Consider the following 24,410-nt stretch of genomic DNA (forward strand, 5'->3'; position numbering starts at 1 on the left):
TTAAGTATAGATGAACAAAAGTGAAGTTATGAGAAAAGCTTTGAGCTTCATGATGTAGGCCTGCTGTGGTGTATGGCATTCCAGGCCATAAAATGTGCCTACAGAGGATATTATGATAGATCTAAACGAGTTCATTCAATGGCGCTGATACACAGACATTGACAGAAAAAGTTGAGTTAAATGACAAACACAAACAAAAGGAATATTAGATATAACATTTTATTGACACAATTCTGCAGAGCTATGTACTCACTATAAAATATTCATGCAGTGATTTGAGTTGAGTCACTGAAGGCAATACATGTCAGTCATTTACTTTTTATGCTAAACTAAATACATAAAAGTGTGTCAAAGTGCGATGTGGGTTATCGGTACAGCAGTCTCTTTCCGATTTCTACAGTTAATGTATGAATGACAATTAGTAGGCTACGGTGAAGGCAGAAATGTATACTTCAAGTGTGACCCACATAATGACGATGGATGGAAGTGGCTGGGTTTGTTTGAAAATGTTTTTTAAGAGTGCGGTACCACAAGAGCCTGCCCGTTTCACAGCGAGGATAGAAGAGAGAGGGTGTGTCTATTAGGCTACTTGAGTGGCTTATTGCACTGAAACCTCTCTCCATGTCTCAGCCTGGCCAGGGGAAACGCCGACGGATAGAAGGCATGGGAGCACCTGGACCACGTGAAGATCGTAATGTAACTGAGAAGGATTCATATAAATATTGTCGCTTTTAATGTGACCGGCCGATCGTTTTGTGCGCCGCATCCGCTTTGTGATCAACTTCTCTGGGGAGTGTGGGTGCACCTCTCGGTGTTCCGAAAACTCAGTCGCCGGAAGCTCTACAGCCTCTTATTGTATGTGGGGTCTTCCTATTCATAATAATAGCCTTACTTCTACATACAAAACGTTGTTTCAGTATACCAGTAATTTATTTTTGGTTTCCTGTGTCATTCAGACGAATTGCGGCGTAAATAAAACAACGTTGAATGGATATTGTAGGCTAAAGAAACAACAAAGTTATTAGCATCCTTAACGTTGTTTTGTACATACTTCAGTGTATATTGCGCTGACTGGATACATTGTCATTCAATTAGATCATACAAGGCCTCAAATATTGATCGTGTTCATAAATCTTCTGTTTGAATTTATACCGCGTTCAGATCATGTCGGAAACTCGGGACGTCCGAGTTAAAATGAACGTAAGTTGTTTACGTAGAGCTTCCTATTGGTTGGTTCTGGTTTATCCCAAGTGTGAAACTCGGGATCCGAATCTTCCGCCTAGGTTAGCAAGTCGGACATTACGTCTTTCCGACATGATATACATATGGAATCACCATACACTTCCGCTTATGCTCAATTACCCTGGGGATGAGATCCGTTTGAACTATGTGAGTATTAAAAGACTTTCAGGTCCTCCTGATGCACCTTAATACAAAACAGATAAAAGTGTGCAATACATTCAGTAGATTATAAGCCTATTATTCACGGTGATACACCTATTATCTATTTTTATGTTCTAACTTGTTATTTTTTACAAGTGGTAAGATGATGATGAGGATTGTGATGATGATGATGGTGTTGTTGTGGTGGTTGTTGTTGTTGATAAAGATGATGATGACTGTACTTGTAGTGATGAGGAGAATGATGCTGAAGATAATGAATTATTCTGTCTGAAATGTCATCTGTTTGTTATGCTGTCTGAATGTCTCACCCCCAGCCTAATCGTACGCTATACAGCTAGGAGCAAGGCTGAGAGATCTGGGACACTCTCTGAGCTGAATATAGACTGAAATCCCCTTCTATCTTTTCTTCTCGTCTCATCTCCTCCTTCTCACCTCCTTCTGTCCTCTCAGTGCTTATTGATTACTTACATTCATAAAAACCTTATAGATCAGTGGTCTTGTGCATTGAGCTACCCTATGGGATTTATGGTAAATTAATAAATATAAGATCAAGGCCAGAAATTAAGACCTGGTCCTGTAGGCTCTCGTTTCTCTCTCTCTCTCTCTCTCTCTCTCTCTCTCTCTCTCTCTCTCTCTCTCTCTCTCTCTCTCTCTCTCTCTCTCTCTCTCTCTCTCTCCCTCTCTCACACACACACACATACACACACACACACTAGTAATTAAGTATAAAACCCTAGGGATTGTGTCCCAGGCTTCCCAACCATCAATAACTCTACTTGTTCTTTATTGCTCTCTCAATAATCTCTCTCTTTCTCTACCTAGGCAAAACTCTCTCCTTTATCCCACTCCTCCTCAATACTCTCCTCATCTCTCTTTCCTTCTTTCTGCTCTCCCTGTCTGCACTCATGCCTTCTCTAGGCTGCCACATTGGATAAAGTCATTCTAATGGGGCTCTTTCACATCAGCCAGCGTACTGAGTATCCGTGTGTCTCCAAGTGTGTATGCGTGTTTGTTCCCAGGGGTAATGTGCAATATGTCTCAATTGAGTATACCGTCCAATGGCTTACATAACAGAATGCCTAAAGTATGTGTCCTCCGTTTTATGCCTTGATACCTACATGCATACAGTTTATTCTAGAGGTCGGCCAATTATGATTTTTCAATGCTGATACTGTTACCGGTTATTGCAGGACAAAAAAAGCCGATAACGAGTAATCTCCCATTTTTATATATATATATGTGTAATAATGACACTTACAACAATACTGAATGAACAATGAACACTTCTATTTTAACTTAATATAATACATATATAAAATCTAATCTCAAATAAACAATGAAACATGTTCAATTTGGTTTAAATAATACAAAAACACAGTGTAGGAGAAGAAAGTAAAAGCACAATATGTGCCATGTAAAAACACTAACGTTTAAGTTCCTTCCTCAGAACATGAGAACATATGAGTCTTCAATATTCCCAGGTAAGAAGTTTTAGATTGTAGTTATTATAGGAATTATATAACAATTTGTCTCTATACCATTTGTATTTCATATGCCTTTGACTATTGGATGTTCTTATAGGCACTATAGTATTACCAGCTTAATCTCGGGAGTTGATAGGCTTGAAGTCCTAAACAGTGCTGTGCTTCAAGCATTGCTAAGAGCTGCTGGCAAACGCAGGAAAGGGCAGTTTGAATGAATGCTTACGAGCCTGCTCCTGCCTACCGTCAGACTGCTCTATCAAATATCAAATCATAGACTTAATTATAATATAATAAACACACAGAAATACGAGTCCTAAGGTAATTAATTTTCAATCATTCATTTTAATCTCTGAAGCTGGAAACACTTATCTCTCTCACTAACTTTAAGCACCAACTGTCAGAGCAGCTCACAGATTACTGCACCTGTACATAGCCCACCTACAATTTAGCCCAAACCACTACCTCTTTCCCTACTGTATTTATTTTATTTATTTATTTATTTTGCTCCTTTGCACCCCATTATTTTTATTTCTACTTTGCACATTCTTCCACTGCAAATCTACCATTCCAGTGTTTTACTTGCTATATTGTATTTACTTTGCCACCATGGCCTTTTTTGCCTTTACCTCCCTTATCTCACCTCATTTGCTCACATCGTATATGGTAAAATCCAGAAACTATTATTTCGAAAACAAAAAGTTTATTCTTTTAGTGAAATACGGAACCGTTCCGTATTTTATCGAACGGGTGGCAACCTTAAGTCTAAATATTGCTGTTACATTGCACAACCTTCAATGTTATGTCATAATTATGTAAAATTCTGGCAAATTAACTATAGTCTTTGTTTGGAAGAAATTGTCTTCACACAGTTCGCAACGAGCCAGGCGGCCCAAACTGCTGCATATACCCTGATACTCTGTTGCAGAGAACGCAAGAGAAGTTACACAATTTCACTAGTTAATATTGCCTGAATTTCTAAATATACAGGTTTTTAAAAATATACTTGTGTATTGATTTTAAGAAAGGCTACTTTGCACATTCTTCCACTGCTTATGGTTAGATACATTGGTGCAACGATTGTTCTCTTTTCGAGAATGCGCTTTTGTTAAATCATCACCAGTTTGGCAAAGTTGAAGTAGGTTGTGATTCGATGATAAATTAACAGGCACCGCATTGATTATATGCAACGCAGGACAAGCTAGTTAAACTAGTAATATCATCAACCATGTGTAGTTAACTAGTAATTATGTTTAGATTGATTGTTTTTTTATAAGATGAGTTTAATGCTAGCTAACAACTTACCTTAGCTCCTTGCAGCCACCTGGTCCATTTGATGCTGCACTCGCGTAACAGGTGGTCAGCCTGCCAAGCAGTCTCCTCGCGGATTGCAATGGAATCGGCCGTAAGTCTGTTAATTGGCCGATAGAATGTCTCCCTATCTAAGTTTTTGATTATTTAATTTCTAACTGCCACACCACCTTGTATCCGCTTGTGCTGCCTGTATGTACGCTGCTGGGTTGCTATGGAAACTATTGGTCTGCTTTTACAGCAGCTGTTTACTCACATGCAGACAGCATACAAACACACACACACACAAGCGATGCCAGGAGGGCGAGACAGACAATAGCCTTTTAACAGAGAGAGATTGGATACTTACTTGGCCAACTATTCCTCCAACTCTGTCAACAATCTATCCCAACTCTCTTCTTGTCCTATGTTCTGAAACCCATATTCATTTATTTAGATAGATCTATGTGGGGCTGCTAATTGCTAATAAGAAATGAAGACGTTTGAGAGAGAGAAAGAGCAGTAGCAGTGTAGTGGAGAGAGCTGACATTCAATTCAAGGCCTCCTCTCAGCGTTGCTGTTGTGTATAAACCATCAGTATCGGTGTATCAGTCATCAGATATTGGTCATCGGGTCAAACCCCCTGAGAGAGCGAGAGAGAGAGGTTAGATTTAATGAGGGTTGTGTAGAGCCACTCAGTGTTCTGGCCTCTGCCCACAACCTTACAATCAGCTATTCTCCAACCTTGGTCCTTTAGTCCAGCACCACTAACGCACCTGACTCAACTACTCAACTGCCGGGCCTTGACTATCTCTATTGCTGTGTGGTACTGTTGGGCTCTAACAAAAGCCTGCGCACCCTATAGATCTCCAGGACCAGGGTTGGTAATCACTAAGCTCGGAGTAGAGCAGCTCCAAGAGATGCATTTGTCTGTTAAGATGTAGAAGATGTTGCTGAGAGTCAACATCTGTCACTGTTAGTTAATGTGTTACTGTGTGTGATGATATTGGTACACTCATACTGTACAACATGTTGTGAAGGAAAGGGAACTGCGTCCTATCAACAGCGGAGCCATTTAAACGAAATCAAACATCAATATTGTTGTTATTGCAATGTTCCTAGACAACAACAACAGCGAGGCACAAGGCAGGCACCATTTCGTTTGTCAGAAAGCGGGAGAGCATTGCTGATGCTAATGAATGCAATCAGAACAGAGTATGAAATTCTTCGAATCAACTTTTTTAATGATGAGAAGTAACGATGAGATTTTCTATATTTGGGCCTGTAGGGAGAGTGGTCTTCTTGCTCTTGGTCTTGTAATAGGCAGTAATGTTAGCCTTCAGGGTGGTATGACGCTGTGAGAGACTGCCTCCCTGAAATGTACTGTATTAAAGCTGTGTAAACAACTAATAATAGCATGAGCAGTATACTGCAGTATAGCAAGCCCTCAAGCTGGTAAATCACTATGGTAAAACTGCTGTGAGGAGTAATGTATGAAAGGGTACTACATAAGCAGTTTTAACGAAGGTTTGATTCTATCCTCCTCTGGTCTCTGTCTGGGAGTTTGTCTAATGGGGCCAGGACTGTTATTGAAATGTGTTTGGCATGAGTCATCCACCTTATTGGGAACAGTCTTGTATGAGTGGAATGAAGCTGTGTTGGACTGTATTTACAATGAATGACCAGCAGTGTTAGCAATGAGTGGCTCTCCTGGGTGTCAGTTCACTTTCAGCCCACCCCAGCATGAACACTGCTATTAGAGCAGGATTAAGACCTGTTACAAAAAAACCTGACTACTACCTCACACACACACACACACACACACACACACACACACACACACACACACACACACACACACACACACACACACACACACACACACACACACACACACACACACACACACACACACACACACACACACACACACACACACACACACACACACACACACACACACACACACACACCCCTTGCTCTGACTCCACTGCTCACACTGCAGTGGTTCTGAGGTGTGGGGAGTAAAGCACTATTTGAATACTGCAGGCTAATTAAATGTTAGTCGTTAAACAATCCCTTGCTTCACCCTGTAGGGAGAGAGAGAGAGAGTAAAAAAGGGGAGCGATAGGGGACAGATGGAGTGGGGGAGAGAGGAGAGACAATAGGGAGACCGTTGGGAGTATGCCATCAGGATCAAACCAAGCTCCTTGTATTTGAAACATTGACAAATAGCTTTGCTGAGGATAACATTATAACTAAAGTTGGCAGTCGACTCGTGCCTATATAGGGATCGAAGGAGACTAACTAACTAATTAAAAGTATGAAAAGATACTCATGCTGATTGTGAATGACTTCCTTGGGTGCTGGTGGGACTACTGTTGATCTCAAGCTGTTCAAGCAGTTCATTTAAAAAAAGATGTGGCGAAGCAAATCGGTTACTGATTGCAATTAATACGCTCTGCAAGGCACACCAGGAGAAAGCCATTCTGTCTCACTAACAAGACTCTGCCTGCCGGGGTCAGAGTGGAGAACAACACCACAGCTTGTATTTGCTGTTATGCTTTCCTTCTTTAATCCATTATTAAAACCAAACCAAGAAATATACTGGCTGGCTGGCCATCTGTACCCTGGCCTCGCAACTCCAAAACATGTCACTGTTTCTATGGTAACCCACTCCTGCCCTCAAAAGTTACACAGTGGAGAATTTTTTTTTTCTAAAAGAAGCTTTCTTTATTCTCTTTGTGCATGCATCCTTCCTTTTATTTGTCTATGGAGAGAGAGAGAGAGAGAGAGAGAGAGAGAGAGAGAGAGAGAGAGAGAGAGAGAGAGAGAGAGAGAGAGAGAATATATCTGATGCTAGTTCTAGGTCCCAAGAAACAAAGAGATCTTCTGTTGGATCTGACAATGAATCTTTATGGTTGTACAGTCATCTCAAATAAAACTGTGAAGGACCTCAGCATTACTTTGTTCTGACCTCTCTTTTGACAAACATATCAATAATATTTCAAGGACAGAGTTTTTCCATTTCCGTAACATTGCAGAAAAGCTAATCCATGCTTTTGTCATTTCTAGATTAGACTACTGGAGGGCTCTACTTTCCGGCTACCCGGATAAAGCCCTAAATAAACTTCAGTTAGTGCTAAACACGGCTTCTAGAATCTTGACTAGAACCAAAAAATGTGATCACATTTCTCCAGTGCTAGCCTCTCTACACTGGCTTCCTGTTAAGTCTAGGTTTTACTGCTAACCTGTAAAGAATGACGTGGTTTTGCTCCTACCTATCTCTCCGATTTGGTCCTGCTGTACATACCTACACGTACGCTACGGTCACAAGACGCAGGCCTCCTTATTGTCCATAGAATTTCTAAGTAAACAGCCGGATGCAGGGCTTTCTCTTGTAGAGCTCCATTTTTATGGAATGGTCTGCCTATCCATGTGAGAGACGGAGACTTGGTCTCAACCTTGAAGTCTTTATTGAAGACTCATCTTTTCAATAGGTCCTATAATCAGCCTTGTCTCAGAGTAGTAAGTTGGTGATTTGCGGATATCCTTTTAGTGGTGTTGGGGCTGTGTTTAGGCAAGGTGGGAGGGGTTATATCTTGCCTAGTTGGCCCTGACGGGGGTATCGTCGGTCAGGGTCACGGTGTCTCCCGACCCCTCGTGTCTCAGCCTCCAGTATCTATGCTGAAATAGTTTGTGTCGGGGGGCTAGGGTCAGTCTGTTATATCTGGTGTAATTCTCCTGTCTTATCTAGGACCATGCCTCAGGACTACCTGGCCTGTCCCCAGTCTACCTGGTCGTGCTGCTGCAGTTTCAACTGTTCTGCCTGCGGCTATGGAACCTTGACCTGTTCACCGGACGTGCTACCTTGTCCCGGACCTGCTGTTTTCGACTCTGTCTCTCTACTGCACCTGCTGTCTCAAACTCTGAATGCTTGGCTATGAAAAGCCAACTGACATTTACTCCTGAGGTGCTGACCTGTTGCACCCTCTACAACCACTGTGATTATTATTATTTGACCCTGCTGGTCATCTAAGAACGTTTGAACATCTTGGCCATGTACTGTTATAATCTCAACCCGGCACAGCCAGATGAGGATTGTCCACCCCTCAGAGCCTGGTTCCTCTCCAGGTTTCGTCCTAGGTTCTGGTCTTTCTATTATGTTTTTCCAAGCCACCGTGCTTCTACAGCTGCATTGCTTGTTGTTTGGTGTTTTAAGCTGGGTTTCTGTACAGCACTTTGTGACATCGGCTGATGTAAAAAGGGCTTTATAAATACATTTGATTGATTGAGAGATTGACTAACTAAACATCCATTGTTGAATGTGCCAAACTCACACAAGTTACCTCACAGGAAAAAATACATACTGAAATAAGCCAATTATGTTTGAGTGATGTGGACCCAAGCACTTCGTCTACTAAAGGCTTTTTGTCAATGAAGCCTAATGATATCCATGTTTTATATTACCCACCCACACTCTGTGTGATGTGTGGGGGTGTTAATGGGTTGTCAATGCTCAGTAGAAATAGATATTTCGTAAGTAATTCTGTGGCTACCAGAGTTTTAGATGTGGACTCTTACGTAAATTACATTTGACTTTGTAGTCATTTATCTTACGTAAATTACATTTGACTTTGTAGTCATTTACTGTAGCAGATGCTCTTATTTAAGATACTCTTTGAAAAGCAAGGGTTTCAGATGTTTTCAGAAGTTGGGCAGGGACTCTGCTGTTCTAGGTTTAGGTGTAGAAGGGCCAAGCGACCAGAGTTGGCAGAAAGTGGTGCTAGAGTTGCAGTTGTCCAGGCCGGGGATGTCTGTGGCCCTTCCTCTGTGAGGTATGGTCATAACCTACAAATGTTGTAGAGCATGAACATGCAGGACCGAGTCACTGCTTTGATGTTTGCAGAGAACATGTTGTCCTGGGTCATGCAAAGGCTTTTTTAACTCTGGGAGGGGGACACTGTGGAGTTGATCCTCTCCACTACACCTGGTAGGAGCGGGGAACACCGTGGACAGATCCTCTCCACTACACCTGGTAGGAGCGGCCTGCCAGGTAGAACGCGATCCAAGAGTGTGCAGAACCTGAGACACCCAGCCCTGAGAGGGTGGAGAGGAGGATTGGATGGTTCACAGTGTCAAAGACAGCGGATAGATCTAGGTGGATGAGAACAGTTGAGAGAGAGTCAGCTTTGGCAGTGAGGAGAGTCTCATTGACACAGAGAAGAGCAGTCTGGGTTGAGTGACCCGTCTTGAAGCCTGGTTAGGGTAGCGAGAGAGATGATCAAAGACAGAATGCTCAAGTGTTTTGAAAAGAAAGAAGGAATACCGGTCTGTAGTTTGAGTCAGAGTGTTGTTGTTTTTTAAAGGTGGAATGACTGCCAGTTGTCGGGGATAAGGAAAGTGAGGAAAGTGAGGAATGGGAGAAAGTCTCCAGGGAAGGGAAGAGGTGATGGGGTCAAGTGGGCAGGTTCTCGGGTGGACGAACCTCGCTAGTAGCAAAATTTCTTCTGGAGAGAGAGGGGAGAAAGAGGTCAAGGCGCAGGGTAGTTCTGTGTGAGAGTGAACAGTGGATTCAATAGGCTGAGTGAATGAGGAGCAGATGTCGTTAAACTTCTTTTCAAAGAGGTTGACAAAGTCGTCCGCAGAGAGGGAGGAGGGAAAGGGAGGGGCATAGGATGAAGGAGAGAGGAGAAGGTGGAAAAGAGTTTTCTCGGGTTAGAGACAGAAGGTTATAATTTAGAGTAATACAAAGCGCATACAGAGCAACAGAAGGTAGAGAGGAGGGAGTGGAAGGTTGATAGGTCCTCTGGAAATGTAGTTTCCCTCCATTTTCACTCAGCTGCCCGCAACCCTGTTCTGGAAGCAGTGAGCCACTCAGACAATGTTTCAGGAGGGGAGGGCCAAGACGGGTAGGAGGAAAGGGGACAGTGCGAGTCATAGGATGCGGGAAGTGATGAGAGTAGGGTTGAAGAGGCAGAATCAGGAGAGAGGAGGGAGAAGGGTTTAGCAGAAGGGAGAGATGATAGGATAAATGAGGAGAAAGTAGTGGGAGAGAGAGAGTGAATATTGCGACATGGTGCATGACCATCTGGGTAGGGGCTGAGTGGCTAGGGTTGGAGGAAAGGCAGACAGAAAAGGAAAATAGTGATCAGAGACGTGGAGGGGGTTGCAGTGAGATTAGTAGGCGAACAGCATCTTGTAAAGATGAGGTCAAGCATATTGCCAGCCTTGTATGTGGGAGGGGACTGGCAAAGGGTGAGGTCAAAAGAGGCAAGAAGGGGAAACAGAGTTGGAAAGAAATTACTTGAAGGCAGATGTCAAGAGGTTGGTCTCCAGGGAACGAGTGGCAGTGACAGCATGGAATTCAAATGAGGAGATGGACAGGTGAGTGAGGGAGAAAATAAAAAATCTCCACTTAGAAGAAACAAGTAGTTCTGTGCCACCACTGTGACGACCAGATGCTCTCGGACTATGAGAGAACACTGAGCTGATCCACCATGCGGCTGCTGCTGCTCAGTCACACTGTCTGTGTGGGTAGAAGAAATAGGATACAGGCAATAACTAGACACGGAGAGAGAGGAGGAAGAGGGTAGGGGGGGACTGGTTGCCTGGTTACTGATGGATGTTTCCTCTGCTTGTAAAGCCCAATTCATCCTGATTGTGTACACAGCTAAAGAGGGCCATGACACACACAGACACACACACACACACACACACACACACACACACACACACACACACACACACACACACACACACACACACACACACACACACACACACACACACACACACACACACACACACACACACACACACACACACACACACACACACACACACACACACACAGCCAAAGGCCACAACAGAACATCCAATCTATTCAATAGTAAATGGCTGTAGGTTGCTTTGATTAGAAGCATCTGCTAAATGACCATATTATTCTGAGTCAGTGGGAACTTAGATAAGTACTCTTCTATTGGATTATATTACATTGTCTTTCCTGTTCCATACCAATCATCCTTCCCTCTCATTTCCTCCAGGACGTAGTACGAGCCGGTGGTCAACTCCAGGGAAAGAGCCTCCGGTTGGGCTTTGCTGACCTTGCTCCATCCACTATCTCTGGTCCTCCACCTAGTTCTTTGGATCTCCTGACAACACCACTCTCTCGACTCTTCCCGTTGACACGGCACTATACCCAGGGGTGCTAACCCTGTCCATCTCCATCTCTGGTTTCCTGGACCCACCACTCCCTCATCTCTCCCCCAGCAACCCTTCCCCTCCCTGGTCCGAGATATAGATGTCTGTGCCCTCGGCCTTGGAGTTCCACTGGCAGAGCCTGGCTCGGCTGCCAAGCGGGCGTGTCTACCACTCCCTGGCGGAGGTGGGGGGGCAGATGTACATGCTGGGGGGCTGTGATGCTGCAGGGAGGCCCTCCCCAGCCCTGGAACTCTACTCTCCAGAGGTAGGTTGGAGCATACACACCTGCACGCACACACACACACATACACACACACACAGACAAACACACAACCCACACACACACAAACACACGACCCACACGCACACAAACACACAACGCACACAGGATTAAACACAGAACGCATCGGTTCAAACATTTACACAGGACTAATCGACCATGTAATTAATTACACTTTTTTGTTGTTTTCAGGGGGACCAGTGGTTAAGCTTGCCCCCCATGCCCACCCCTCGGGCGGGTGCGGCAGTGGCGGTGCTGGGCAAGCAGATCCTGGTGGTGGGTGGTGTGGGGGAGGACCAGCGCCCTCTCAAGGTTGTGGAGGTGTACAACACAGAGGAGGGGAGGTGGAGGAAGAGGAGCGCCCTCAGAGAAGCACTGATGGGGGTGGCCGTCACTGTAAAAGGTGTGTTGGGTAGGAGGTGGCTGTCGCTGTGAAAGGTATGTAGGGTGGCGGGTGACACAAGGACATATATACTTGCATTCTGTACATGGCCAGATCCATGTTAATGGCTTAGTTTCTCACCTCTCACTCCTCCACCTTTCTCTCTCTCACCCTTCTCTGTAGATGGGCGTGCGTTGGCAGTGGGTGGTATGGGTTCAGACCTGCTCCCTCGTAGTATACTACAGCAGTATGACCTGAGGAAGAATGTGTGGGCACTACTGCCCCCTATGCCCACACCGCGATATGATGCTACAGCACACCTACTGGGCAACAAGATCTACGTGGCAGGTAAGGAAAGTGTATGCGTGTTTGGGTGTCTGTTCATGCTTGTGTGCGTGTTTGGGTGTCTGTTCATGCTTGTGTGCGTGTTTGGGTGTCTGTTCATGCTTGTGTGCGTGTTTGGGTGTCTGTTCATGCTTGTGTGCGTGTTTGGGTGTCTGTTCATGCTTGTGTGCGTGTTTGGGTGTCTGTTCATGCTTGTGTGCGTGTTTGGGTGTCTGTTCATGCTTGTGTGCGTGTTTGGGTGTCTGTTCATGCTTGTGTGCGTGTTTGGGTGTCTGTTCATGCTTGTGTGCGTGTTTGGGTGTCTGTTCATGCTTGTGTGCGTGTTTGGGTGTCTGTTCATGCTTGTGTGCGTGTTTGGGTGTCTGTTCATGTTCGCGTTTGGGTGTCTGTTCATGCTTGTGTGCATGTTTGGGTGTATGTTCATGCTTGTGTGCGTGTTTGGGTGTCTGTTCATGCTTGTGTGCGTGTTTGGGTGTCTGTTCATGCTTGTGTGCGTGTTTGGGTGTCTGTTCATGCTTGTGTGCGTGTTTGGGTGTCTGTTCATGCTTGTGTGCGTGTTTGGGTGTCTGTTCATGCTTGTGTGCGTGTTTGGGTGTCTGTTCATGCTTGTGTGCGTGTTTGGGTGTCTGTTCATGCTTGTGTGCGTGTTTGGGTGTCTGTTCATGCTTGTGTGCGTGTTTGGGTGTCTGTTCATGCTTGTGTGCGTGTTTGGGTGTCTGTTCATGCTTGTGTGCGTGTTTGGGTGTCTGTTCATGCTTGTGTGCATGTTTGGGTGTCTGTTCATGCTTGTGTGCGTGTTTGGGTGTCTGTTCATGCTTGTGTGCGTGTTTGGGTGTCTGTTCTTGTGTGCGTGTTTGGGTGTCTGTTCATGCTTGTGTGTGTGTTTGGGTGTCTGTTCATGCTTGTGTGCGTGTTTGGGTGTCTGTTCATGCTTGTGTGCGTGTTTGGGTGTCTGTTCATGCTTGTGTGCGTGTTTGGGTGTCTGTTCATGCTTGTGTGCGTGTTTGGGTGTCTGTTCATGCTTGTGTGCGTGTTTGACAGTTTGCACGTGTAATGTGTATACTAAGTGTGTGTGTGTTCTTTTTAGGTGGGCGTCATTTTAAGCGCACGTTGAAGGTCTTTGAGGTATTTGATTCAGAGACACGCTCCTGGAGTACACTACCCAACATGCCGTGTAAACGTTCGTACGGTGGCGTGTTCTGGGACAGTTCGGGGAGGCTGTGTCTGCTGGGGGGGCTAAGGAAGGGAGGGGGCCACCAGAGCTCCAAGTTCACCAAGAATGTCAACATCTTTGATACTAACCAGGGTAAGAAGCACAAAAAAACACATACACAAAACACATACATATGCATTTAAGTGCACTGATTTCCTCTCCAGGTACACAATAAAGTTATATTTCTCTCCAAATAAAAGCTAGGTGCATGCTGCATACACACACACACACACCTCAAAAAACAACTTATCTTCCGTCTCACAGAAAATGAATATCAAATGGTCAAATTGAAAAGAGACCAGGAAGAGAAAAGAGCCATACCCAGGTAAAAAATTGATAAGTCATTTCAAACAATAGGGTGTTTTGTCACGCATTTTGATTTTTCTATTTTTACCAGTCGAAGCCAAATGAAAGAAGCAGTGGGAGTCTGAATACTAATCTAACACCACGGTGAGAATGTCTGTCTGGCCAGCTGGCAGGCTGGCTGGGTTTTACTCCAGAGATATCAGATAGACATTTACAATACCTTCCTCGTTACCTTCCTCCACACACACACACACACACACACACACACACACACACACACACACACACACACACACACACACACACACACACACACACACACACACACACACACACACACACACACACACACACACACACACACACACACACACACACAGTAAGCAATAAACAATAAGGCCCATTCACTCCCCCTCCCAATCTAATCTAAGTGGAGATGAGATGGGAGATGAGCTACAGTGAGGAGGAGGGAGGTGTTTAAATTACAGGATTCAGAAACAGATTGTGTTATTATCTGCCTTCCTCCACAGATGGTCATGCTGTCTGCAACTCTCACACTGGGATATTATACTCTGTAGCTCACTCATTGTTAGATTTACCCAGGAGACCTTTATTTAGACATCTGAATATATGGCTCTGGATTGACCTAGTATTCAATGTCTTGACAGAATGCTGACAGAATGTTGACAGAAAATGGGTGTGCAAAATAGCAACAACAAGGAAGTCCTGTGGGAGAAAACAGCTTGTTAATGAGATGTCGAAGGAAAATGGCAAGAATCGTGCAAGCTAACAGGCAGGCAAATAACGGAGCAGAATAGTGGTGTGCAGAACGGCATCTCAGAACGCACAACTCGCCAGTCCTTGTCATGGATGGGCTATTGCAGACCATACCAGGTTCCACTCCTGTTGAGGAGTGGAAAAACAGTCCCTGGTCCATTGAATCCCCGTTCCTGTTGCGCCATGCTGATGGCAGAATCAGGATTTGGCATAAGCAGCATGCGTCCATGGCCCCATCCTGCCTTGTGTCAACGGCACAGGCTGGTGGTGGTGTAATGGTGTAAGGAATGTTTTCCTGGCACACATTAAGTACCTTGATTCCAATTGAGCAACGTTTTCTTGCCCCAGAGAATTTGGGCTGTTCTGGAGACAAAGGGGGGTCAGACCCGATACTAGATGGGTGTACCTAAAAATAAACTGGCCACTGAGTGTAGATTACATTGATAAAAGTAGAATATTAAAATGACTCCAATATACAAAGACAGACATTGTGTAATATAACATAACTCATAACAAATTAGAGCACCGAATTTTCTAGTATCCAGAATTGGGTTCTCCATGTCTGACTGTAGCTCATCATGATCTGTTCAATGGAAAACCACTAACTACCAAAGCCTCTACAAAACTGTAGAAAATACATCACACTAATGCACACTCTCTGTAGACAAGATACACTCACACACAGCCCAGCACATACATTAACTACACAACTGCAATATCTCCAGTCCCTTCTAGTTCAGCTATCTGTAGTAGAGCAGCTAAACTCTGACCCGTTCTTCCCGCTAGTGTGTTAGTGTGTGCCCCTCCCTCTGAATCTGAAGGAAAAAGGGAACTTAGTGCTGAATATGATATGTTTTTAAAAGTTATTTGGAGGAAGCCCCTGAGAGTGCCAGCCAGCCAACACTTCAACAACAAAGGCCTTGGCAGTGAGTCGCAGAGCAGTGTGCCCGTCGCCAGCTGTGCTCTGCCTTATTCCCTTTCAAGCTCAAATATTGCCTGGATTGGCAACAGTTCATTAACAAAGTGCTTTTATCTGCTCTGGTTATGTTTTCGTCTCTGTGTCTCCCTCTCTTTCTCCCTCTGTATTTCTCTTCCTCTCTCTCTGTGGAGCTGATTGTGAAGTCAGAGACACTAAACTCACGCAGGCTTGGGTTTCTTACAGACAACATAAAAGCTTTAAAAGAGTCTTTGAAAAAGAAAAAAAAATCTCCCTAGTCGCTGTTTCTCTGAAATAGTTTCACTGTCTTTAGCAGCACAAATGTTTGCCTAAGTAGAACTGTAAATAATATGCCAATTTACTGTCATAGTCATCCCCTGCCAGACTGCTGGAGGAAAATAACTTGTTTTTCTCCTTTGCAATTGAAGTGTTCAGATTGGGTGGTTTTACAGAAATGTACCCTATTTTCTTATTTCCAATATCTGGGGTCATGACCTGGTAGCTTGGTGTGTGTGTGTGGACATTTGTATTCAAGGTGCACACTGTATTTCTTGTTGAGTTGTGGTGCCACCATCATTCAGGCACACACCAAATTGTAACTTGCAGAATTCAAAAACAAATGGAAAAAATAAAATTGTCACCTTGCTGGAGTTTTATGCAGTGGTCAAAGTTGATTGTATACACACTTCCCTGCCTCCCCCACCCTCATTAAAATGTGGTTTACACTTGCACACACACACACACACTCTGACATCGTCCTCTCCTGTCTCCCTCCAGGGTTGTGGTTGAAGTCAGAGGACACGGTGGCCATGAAGACTAAGAGGGCTGACTTTGCCTCATCTTTCCTCAGGGGCAGGATGGTCGTAGCAGGAGGACTTGGTGAGGGAGTGTGAATGTGTGTGTATATGTGCTCATATATGTGTGTTTTTGTTGAACGTTAGTTGGTCATGACAATGTGCGATGACCATACAGTGCATTCAGAGAGTATTCAGACCCCTTGACTTTTTCCACATTTTGTTACGCTACAACCTCATTGTAAAATGGATTCAAATTTTTTTTTTTTTATATTCATCGATCTACACACAATACCCCATGTTAACAAAGTCAAACAGTTTTTTAGAAACTTTTGCTATTTTATAAAAACAAAATAACAGAAATACCTTATTTACATAAGTATTCAGACACTTTGCTATGAGACTCGACATTTAGCTCAGGTGCATCTTGTTTCCATTGATCATCCTTGAGATGTTTCTACAACTTGATTGGAGTCCACCTGTTGTAAATTGATTGGACATGATTTGGAAAGGCACACACCGGTCTATATAAAGTCCCCCAGTTGACAGTGCATGTCAGCAAAAACCAAGCCATGAGGTCGAAGGGATTGTCCATAGAGCTCCGAGACAGGATTGTGTTGAGGCACAGATCTGGGGAAGGGTACCAAAAAAGGTCAGAGAGGTTTGGACATGATTTGAACAAGAACCCGATGGTCACTCTGACAGAACTCTAGAGTTCCTCTGTAGAGATGGGAGAACCTTTCAGAAGGACAACCATCTCTGCAGCACTCCATCAAACAGGTCTTTATGGTAGAGAGCCAGACAGAAGACAGAAGACACTCCTCAGTAAATGACAGCCCGCTTGACAGGACTCTCAGAAGATGAGAAACAAGATTATCTGGTCTGATCAAACCAAGATTGAACTCTTTGGTCTGAATGCCAAACGTCACGCCTGAAGGAAACCTGGCACCATCTTCACGGTGAAGCATTGTGGTGGCAGCATTGTGCTGTGGGGGTGTTTTTCAGTGACAGAGACTGGGAGACTAGTCAGGACCGAGGGAAAGATGAACGGAGCAAAGTACAGAGAGATCCTTGATGAAAACCTGCTCCAGAGCGCTCAGGACCTCAGACTGGGGCGAAGGTTCACTTTCCAACTGGACAAAGACCCTGAGCACACAGCCAAGACGCAGGAGTGGCTTCAGGACAAGTCTCTGAATGTCCTTGAGTGGCCAAGCTAGAGCCCGGACTTGAACCCGGTTGAACCCGGTTGAGAGACCTGAAAATGCCTCTGCAGCGACGCTTCCCATCCAACCTGACAGAGCTTGTGAGGATCTGCAGAGAAGAATGGGAGAAACTCCCCAGATACAGTTGTGCGAAACATGTAAAGTCATACCCAAGAAGACTCTAGGTCGTAATCGCTGCCAAAGTGCTGAGTAAAGGGTCTGAATACTTACAGTGCCAGTCAAAAGTTTGGACACACCGACTCATTCAAGGTTTTTTTTTTATGTTCACTATTTTCTGCATTGTAGAATAATAGTGAAGACATCCAAACCATGAAATAACACATGGAATCATGTAGTAACCAAAAAGGTGTTAAACAAAGATTCTTCAAAGTAGCCACCCTTCGCCTTGATGTCAGCTTTGCACACTCTTGGCATTCTCTCAACCAGATTCATGAGGAATGCTTTCCCAAAAGTCTTGAAGGAGTTCCCACATATGCTGAGCACTTGTTGGCTATTTTTTCTTCACTTTGCGGTCAACTCATTCCAAACCATCTCAATTGGATTGAAGTTGGGTGATTCTGGAGGCCAGGTCATCTGATGCAGCACTCCATCACTCTTTTTCTTGGTCAAATAGCCCTTACACAGCCTGGAGGTGTGTTTTGTGTCATTGTCGTGTTGAACAAATGATTGTCCCACTAAGCGCAAACCAGATGGGATTGCATATCGCATCAGAATGCTGTGGTAGCCATGCTGGTTAAGTTTGCCTTGAATTCTAAATAAATCACTGACGGTGTCACCAGCAAAGCACCCCCACATCATCACACCTTCTCCTCAATGCTTGACGGTGGGAACCAGACATGTGGAGATCATCCGTTCACCAACTCTGCGTCTCACAAAGACACAGCAGTTGGAACCAAAAATCTCCAATTTGGACTTATCAGACCAAAGGACAGATTTCCACCGGTCTATAATGTCCATTGCTCGTGTTTCTTGGCCCAAGCAAGTATTTTCTTATTATTGGTGTCCTTTGGTAGTGGTTTCTTTGCAGCAATTAGACCACGAAGGCCTGATTCATGTAGTCTCCTCTGAAAAGTTGATGTTGAGATTTGTCTGTTACTTGAACTTTGTGGAGCATTTATTTAGGCTGCAATCTGAGGTGCAGTTAACTCTAATGAACTTATCCTCTGCAGCAGAGGTACAGTAACTCTGGGTCTTCCTTTCCTGTGGCAGGTTTTTGTGACTGCACTTGAAGAACCTTTCAAAGTTCTTGAAATGTTCCAAATTGCCTGTCCTTCATGTCTTAAAGTCATGATGGACTGTTGTTTCTATTTGCTTATTTGAGCTGTTATTGTCATAAATGGACTTTGTCTTTTACCAAATATATTCTGTATACCACCCCTACCTTGTCACAACACAACTGATTGGCTCAAATGCATTAAGGAAAGAAATTCCACAAATTAACTTTTAACAAGATACACCTGTTAATGGAATTGCATTCCAAGTGACTACCTCATGAAGATGGTTGAGAGAATGCCAAGAGTGTGCAAAGCTGTCATCAAGGCAAAGGGTGGCTACTTTGAAGAATCTCAAATATAAAGTATATTTTGATCTGTTTAACACTATTATTGCTACTACATGATTCCATATGTGTTATTTAATAGTTTTGATGTCTTCACTATTATTATACAATGTAGAATATAGTCAAAAAAGGTTTTTGCTTTGTCATTATGGGGTATTGAGTGTAGATTGGAGATTTTTATTTTTTTAATCCATTTTAGAATTAGGCTGTAACGTAGCAAATGTGGAAAATAATCAAGGGGTCTGAATAATGTACTATCGAATGCACTGTATATTGACTGTATGAACACCGTATGATGACCGTGCGTGGTCCCCAGGTCACCAGCCTTCAGTTCTGGACACAGTGGAAGCCTTCCACCCTCAGAAGAGGAAGTGGGAGAGACTGGCTCCCATGGCAATGGCGCGATGCTCTGCCTCATCCATTGTCATCAGGGACCGCTTGCTGGTGGTGGGAGGAGTCAACCAGGTGCTGGAATATTGCTGTGCTTGTTGTCACACACACACACACACACACACACACACACACACACACACACACACACACACACACACACACACACACACACACACACACACACACACACACACACACACACACACACACACACACACACACACACACACACTCGCCATTTACTATCTGTCTCTGTCTAACTGTCTTTAAGGTCCCTAGTTCAGCCCATGAGATCCTGTATGTGAAAGAGGAGTGTCTGTAGGCTTGAGGACATGAGCCTTACAGGATGATTGACAGCAGGATGACCACAAGAAGATTCTGAATTCTAGAACATTCTATTCAAGATCAGTGGTTACAGTGCTTTCATAATGGCTGCTGGTCTGGGACAAGTGCAATATGTTTCCTAAGATCTACAGAGGAATAGAAACGATGGGGAAATAATGCCACAAACACAGAACAGTGCCCTCTCCTGGGTTGTCTATGCACACTCAACTCCAACACACAGTGAGAGAACTGATATCACACAGGCTACACACACAGAGAATAGATCCCAATTATCACCATACTGACTCACATCGTACAAAATTTTCTACACCAGGGATGGCCAACTTTGATGGGCGTAGGCCCACTAAAAATCTGAACTCATCATGAGGGGCTGTAGTTACTCGCGGGTCTGCGTACCCACGTGGGCACAACCACATTTCGAAATTGCGCCTTGTTTATTCTAAAAATCAAAGGTAGCCAGTTGCACATCCCTGTTCTACACACACGAGGAGCTGGCTTTCTCTGTAAATAAGTTATTCAGAAGAGTTTTAGTCATGTAAAGATTCCTCTTCACTGTGTGTGATCTCCCTATAGAGATTCTCAAGGTATTCAATATTTTTTTTACTTTTGCATCTATAGTTGTAGATTTACTGCTTGCCTTGCCTTAAACGTTTTTAACTGGACATATAGATGTGATCTTAACAGGGAGTAAAGACAAGAGCAAGGTAATACATTTTGTATTGTTACTGAGATAAATACTGTTTATTTGTTGTGTATGAAATGTGTGCAGTTTGTAAACAGTTTGATATTCCCTACTGTAGATGCAAGTGACATGTTAGTGTACACCCATCTCTAAGACCTAAGTTAGCCAACTCCGGACATACTGTACAGTACAGTATGCAGTCGCTTGGACTAGCATGAAGACATGCACTTAACTGGAGTGTGCTTATAGCATGCATGCAGACATAGCATGCATATATCTGGAGCAAGTCAAAATAATGTATATGAATTAACTGCACTACTGAAACAGAGTGTGCAATCATCAGGAGTTGACTATATCCACTGATGGAGGCCGCTGAGGGAGGACTGGAATGGCTGGAATGGACAGAATGTATTGGTATCAAACACAACCATGATACCATTCCATTTACTCCATTCCAGCCATTATTATGATCCATCCTCCCATCAGCAGCCTCCACTGAAACCTACATATTTGAATGGGTTGCCTATGGATTGCTATGGCAATAGGAATTATATAGGTGTGAGAAGGTTAATCATGTCATGTCTGGTTTAAAGTATATATCAAATGGTGTATGTTCTTTAATCCTATTTAAGATCTGTTGCTCTTTTTAAAATCCCCATTTAAAAAATATATGTTATACTCGTGATTACATGCAATACTGGTTTTCGGTTCATCTGTTTTGGTTTGTAATTAGTGCACTGTGTATTGACAATTGATTTCTGTCAAATGTACGTATTAATGAATAGCTTCATTCTCAGGATGTTATTAAAAAGCACAAACTACTGGATGAATACTTCTACAGTAAGTATGGCTTTAATGAGGTATTCTTCTAACTTGATTAGAAAATAAAAGCTTAACAAAAATAAAAATAAAGCTTAACAAAAATAATTCCATGGAGTGCATCCACTTCCTACCTGTATGTAGATTTCTTCTATATCATTCTTGTTTCATTCTTATTCTTGTTATGCAGGTGAATGAGGACCCAAAAGCGACTTGGCGAAAACAGAGTCTTTAATCCAGTAAAGTAAAAATACAATCATAAAGCACAATTTCCACTCGTAATGACGAGAACAGACTGGAGACTCGATCTTGAACTGCAGGTTGCCTCGGGAAGGCACTTGAACGTAGCAGACTCAGACACCTGCTCACCACGCAGCATCTGAGGGAAACACGACACGACAGGGCGATACACAGACACAGCACGGTGAACAATAGACAAGGATCCGACAGGGCAGAAACGGAAAACAAGGGGAGAAATAGGGACTCTAATCAGGGGGAAAGATAGGGAACAGGTGTGGGAAGACTAAATGATTGATTAGGGGAATAGGAACAGCTGGGAGCAGGAACAGAGCGATAGAGAGAAGAGAGAGAGGGAGGAAGAGAGAAAGAGGGGAACGAACCTAAAAAGACCAGCAGGGGGAAAACGAACAGAGGGAAAAGCAAAATGACAAGACAAAATAAGACAAAACATGACAGTACCCCCCCACTCACCGAGCGCCTCCTGGCGCTCTCGAGGAGGAACACTGGCGGCAACGGAGGAAATCATAGATCACAAACGGTCCAGCACGTCCCGAGAAAGAACCCAACTCCTCTCCTCAGGACCGTAACGAAAAACGATAAAAAGGGAAACTAGGGTACTACTCTAAAAAAAAAAATGAGACACGGGTAGAGAACTGAAAGCTTTAGAGCAAACAGGACCAAACAGGCCAGGAGAGTAACAACTAGGGACAGACTGAGACACAGCAAGGGCAGGAACAAGAACAGGAGAGATGCGATGGCAGGGAACAGACTGAGACCCAGCAAGACCAGGAGCAGAAGCAGAAAAAAAATTACCAGACTTCTTCTGCGCGCAGTCTGAACACGCAGCCACGAAACGGCGCGTGTCACGCTCCTGAGTAGGCCACCAAAACCGCTGGCGAATAGAAGCAAGCGTACCCCGAACGCAGGGATGGCCAGCTAACTTGGCAGAGTGAGCCCACTGAAGAACAGCCAGACGAGTAGAAACAGGAACGAAAAGAAGGTTACTAGGGCAAGCGCGCGGCGACGCAGTGTGCGTGAGTGCTTGCTTAACCTGTCTCTCAATTCCCCAGACAGTCAACCCGACAACACGCCCAACAGGAAGGATCCCCTCGGGATCGGTAGAAGCCACAGAAGAACTAAAGAGACGGGATAAAGCATGAGGCTTGGTGTTCTTAGTACCCGGGCAATAAGAAATAACGAATTCGAAACGAGCGAAAAACAACGCCCAACGAGCATGACGCGCATTCAGTCGTTTGGCAGAACGGATGTACTCAAGGTTCTTTTGGTCAGTCCAAACGACAAAAGGAACGGTCGCCCCCTCCAACCACTGTCGCCATTTGCCTAGGGCTAAACGGATGGCGAGCAGTTTGCGGTTAGCCACATCATAGTTACGTTCCGACGGTGACAGGCGATGAGAAAAATACGCACAAGGGTGGACCCCATCGTCAGTATCGGAGCGCTGGGACAGAATGGCTCCCACGCCCACCCCGACGCGTCAACCTCAACAATAAACGGTTTAGTGACGTCAGGTGCAACAAGGATAGGAGCGGATGCAAAACGCTTCTTGAAGAGAACAGGACAACAATCATACGACCGGTGAGGAGGAAGGGAGTTGGTTCTGGACCGACTGAAGACCGTGCGCAGACCATGATACTCCTCCGGCACTCCTGTCAAATCACCAGGTTCCTCCTGAGAAGAGGGGACAGAACAAACAGGAGAAATAGCAGACATTAAACACTTCACATGACAAGAAACGTTCCAGGAAAGGATAGAATTACTAGACCAATCAAAAGAAGGATTATGACACACTAGCCAGGGATGACCCAAAACAACAGGTGTAAAAGGTGAACAAAAAATCAAAAAAGAAATGGTCTCACTATGGTTACCAGATACAGTGAGGGTTAAAGGTAGTGTTTCATATAATATACTGGGGAGAGGACTACCATCCAAGGCAAACATGACCGTGGGCTCCCTAACTGTCTGAGAGGAATGTCATGTTCCCGCGCCCAGGCTTCGTCCATAAAACAGCCCTCTGCCCCAGAGTCTATTAATGCACTGCAGGAAGCTGCCGATCCGGTCCAGCGTAGATGGACCGGTAAGGTAGTACATGTACTTGACGGAGAGGACCGTCTAGTAGCGCTTATCAGTCGCCCTCCGCTTACTGATGAGCTCTGGCCTTTAACTGGACATGAAATGACAAAATGACCAGCGGAACCGCAATAGAGACAGAGGCGGTTGGTGATTCTCCGTTCCCTCTCCTTAGTCGAGATGCGAATACCCCCAGCTGCATGGGCTCAACACCTGAGTCAGTGGGGAAAGACGGTAGTGTCGGAGAGAGGGGAGACACAGTTAACGCGAGCTCTCTTCTATGAGCTCGGTGACGAAGATCTACCCGTCGTTCAATGCGAATAGCGAGTTCAATCAAAGAATCCACGCTGGATGGAACCTCCCGAGAGAGAATCTCATCCTTAACCTTAGCGTGGAGTCCCTCCAGAAAACGAGCGAGCAACGCCTGCTCGTTCCAGTTACTGGAGGCAGCAAGAGTGCGAAACTCTATAGAGTAATCCGTTATGGATCGATTACCTTGACATAGGGAAGACAGGGACCAGGAAGCTTCTTTCCCAAAAACTGAGCGATCAAAAACCCTTATCATCTCCTCTTTAAAGTTCAGATAATTGTTAGTACACTCAGCGCTTGCCTCCCAGATAGCTGTGCCCCACTGCCGAGCCCGACCAGTA

At 44.4% G+C, this 24,410-nt stretch overlaps 1 protein-coding gene across 4 annotated transcripts; it reads left to right on the plus strand.

The window, feature by feature from the left end:
* The first annotated feature begins 497 nt into the window (after window positions 1-497).
* On the plus strand, window positions 498-21,531 carry LOC124031343 (kelch domain-containing protein 8A-like). Of its 4 annotated transcripts, none has more exons than XM_046342442.1 (8): window positions 498-855; window positions 11,222-11,643; window positions 11,851-12,061; window positions 12,224-12,388; window positions 13,473-13,691; window positions 16,396-16,497; window positions 19,510-19,658; window positions 19,858-21,531. In XM_046342442.1, the coding sequence occupies exons 2-8, from the start codon at window positions 11,479-11,481 to the stop codon at window positions 19,906-19,908; spliced, it is 1,062 nt and encodes a 353-aa protein (XP_046198398.1). In that variant the 5' UTR covers window positions 498-855; window positions 11,222-11,478; the 3' UTR covers window positions 19,909-21,531. The 4 variants fall into 4 exon arrangements, with proteins under 4 accessions (XP_046198398.1, XP_046198399.1, XP_046198401.1 ...); XM_046342443.1 differs by having other exon boundaries at window positions 498-696; XM_046342445.1 differs by lacking the exon at window positions 498-855 and adding an exon at window positions 869-1,389.
* Window positions 21,532-24,410: the final 2,879 nt, after the last annotated feature.

The sequence above is a fragment of the Oncorhynchus gorbuscha genome, linkage group LG03 (genome assembly GCF_021184085.1).
Source record: "Oncorhynchus gorbuscha isolate QuinsamMale2020 ecotype Even-year linkage group LG03, OgorEven_v1.0, whole genome shotgun sequence".
Classification (NCBI taxonomy): domain Eukaryota; kingdom Metazoa; phylum Chordata; class Actinopteri; order Salmoniformes; family Salmonidae; genus Oncorhynchus; species Oncorhynchus gorbuscha.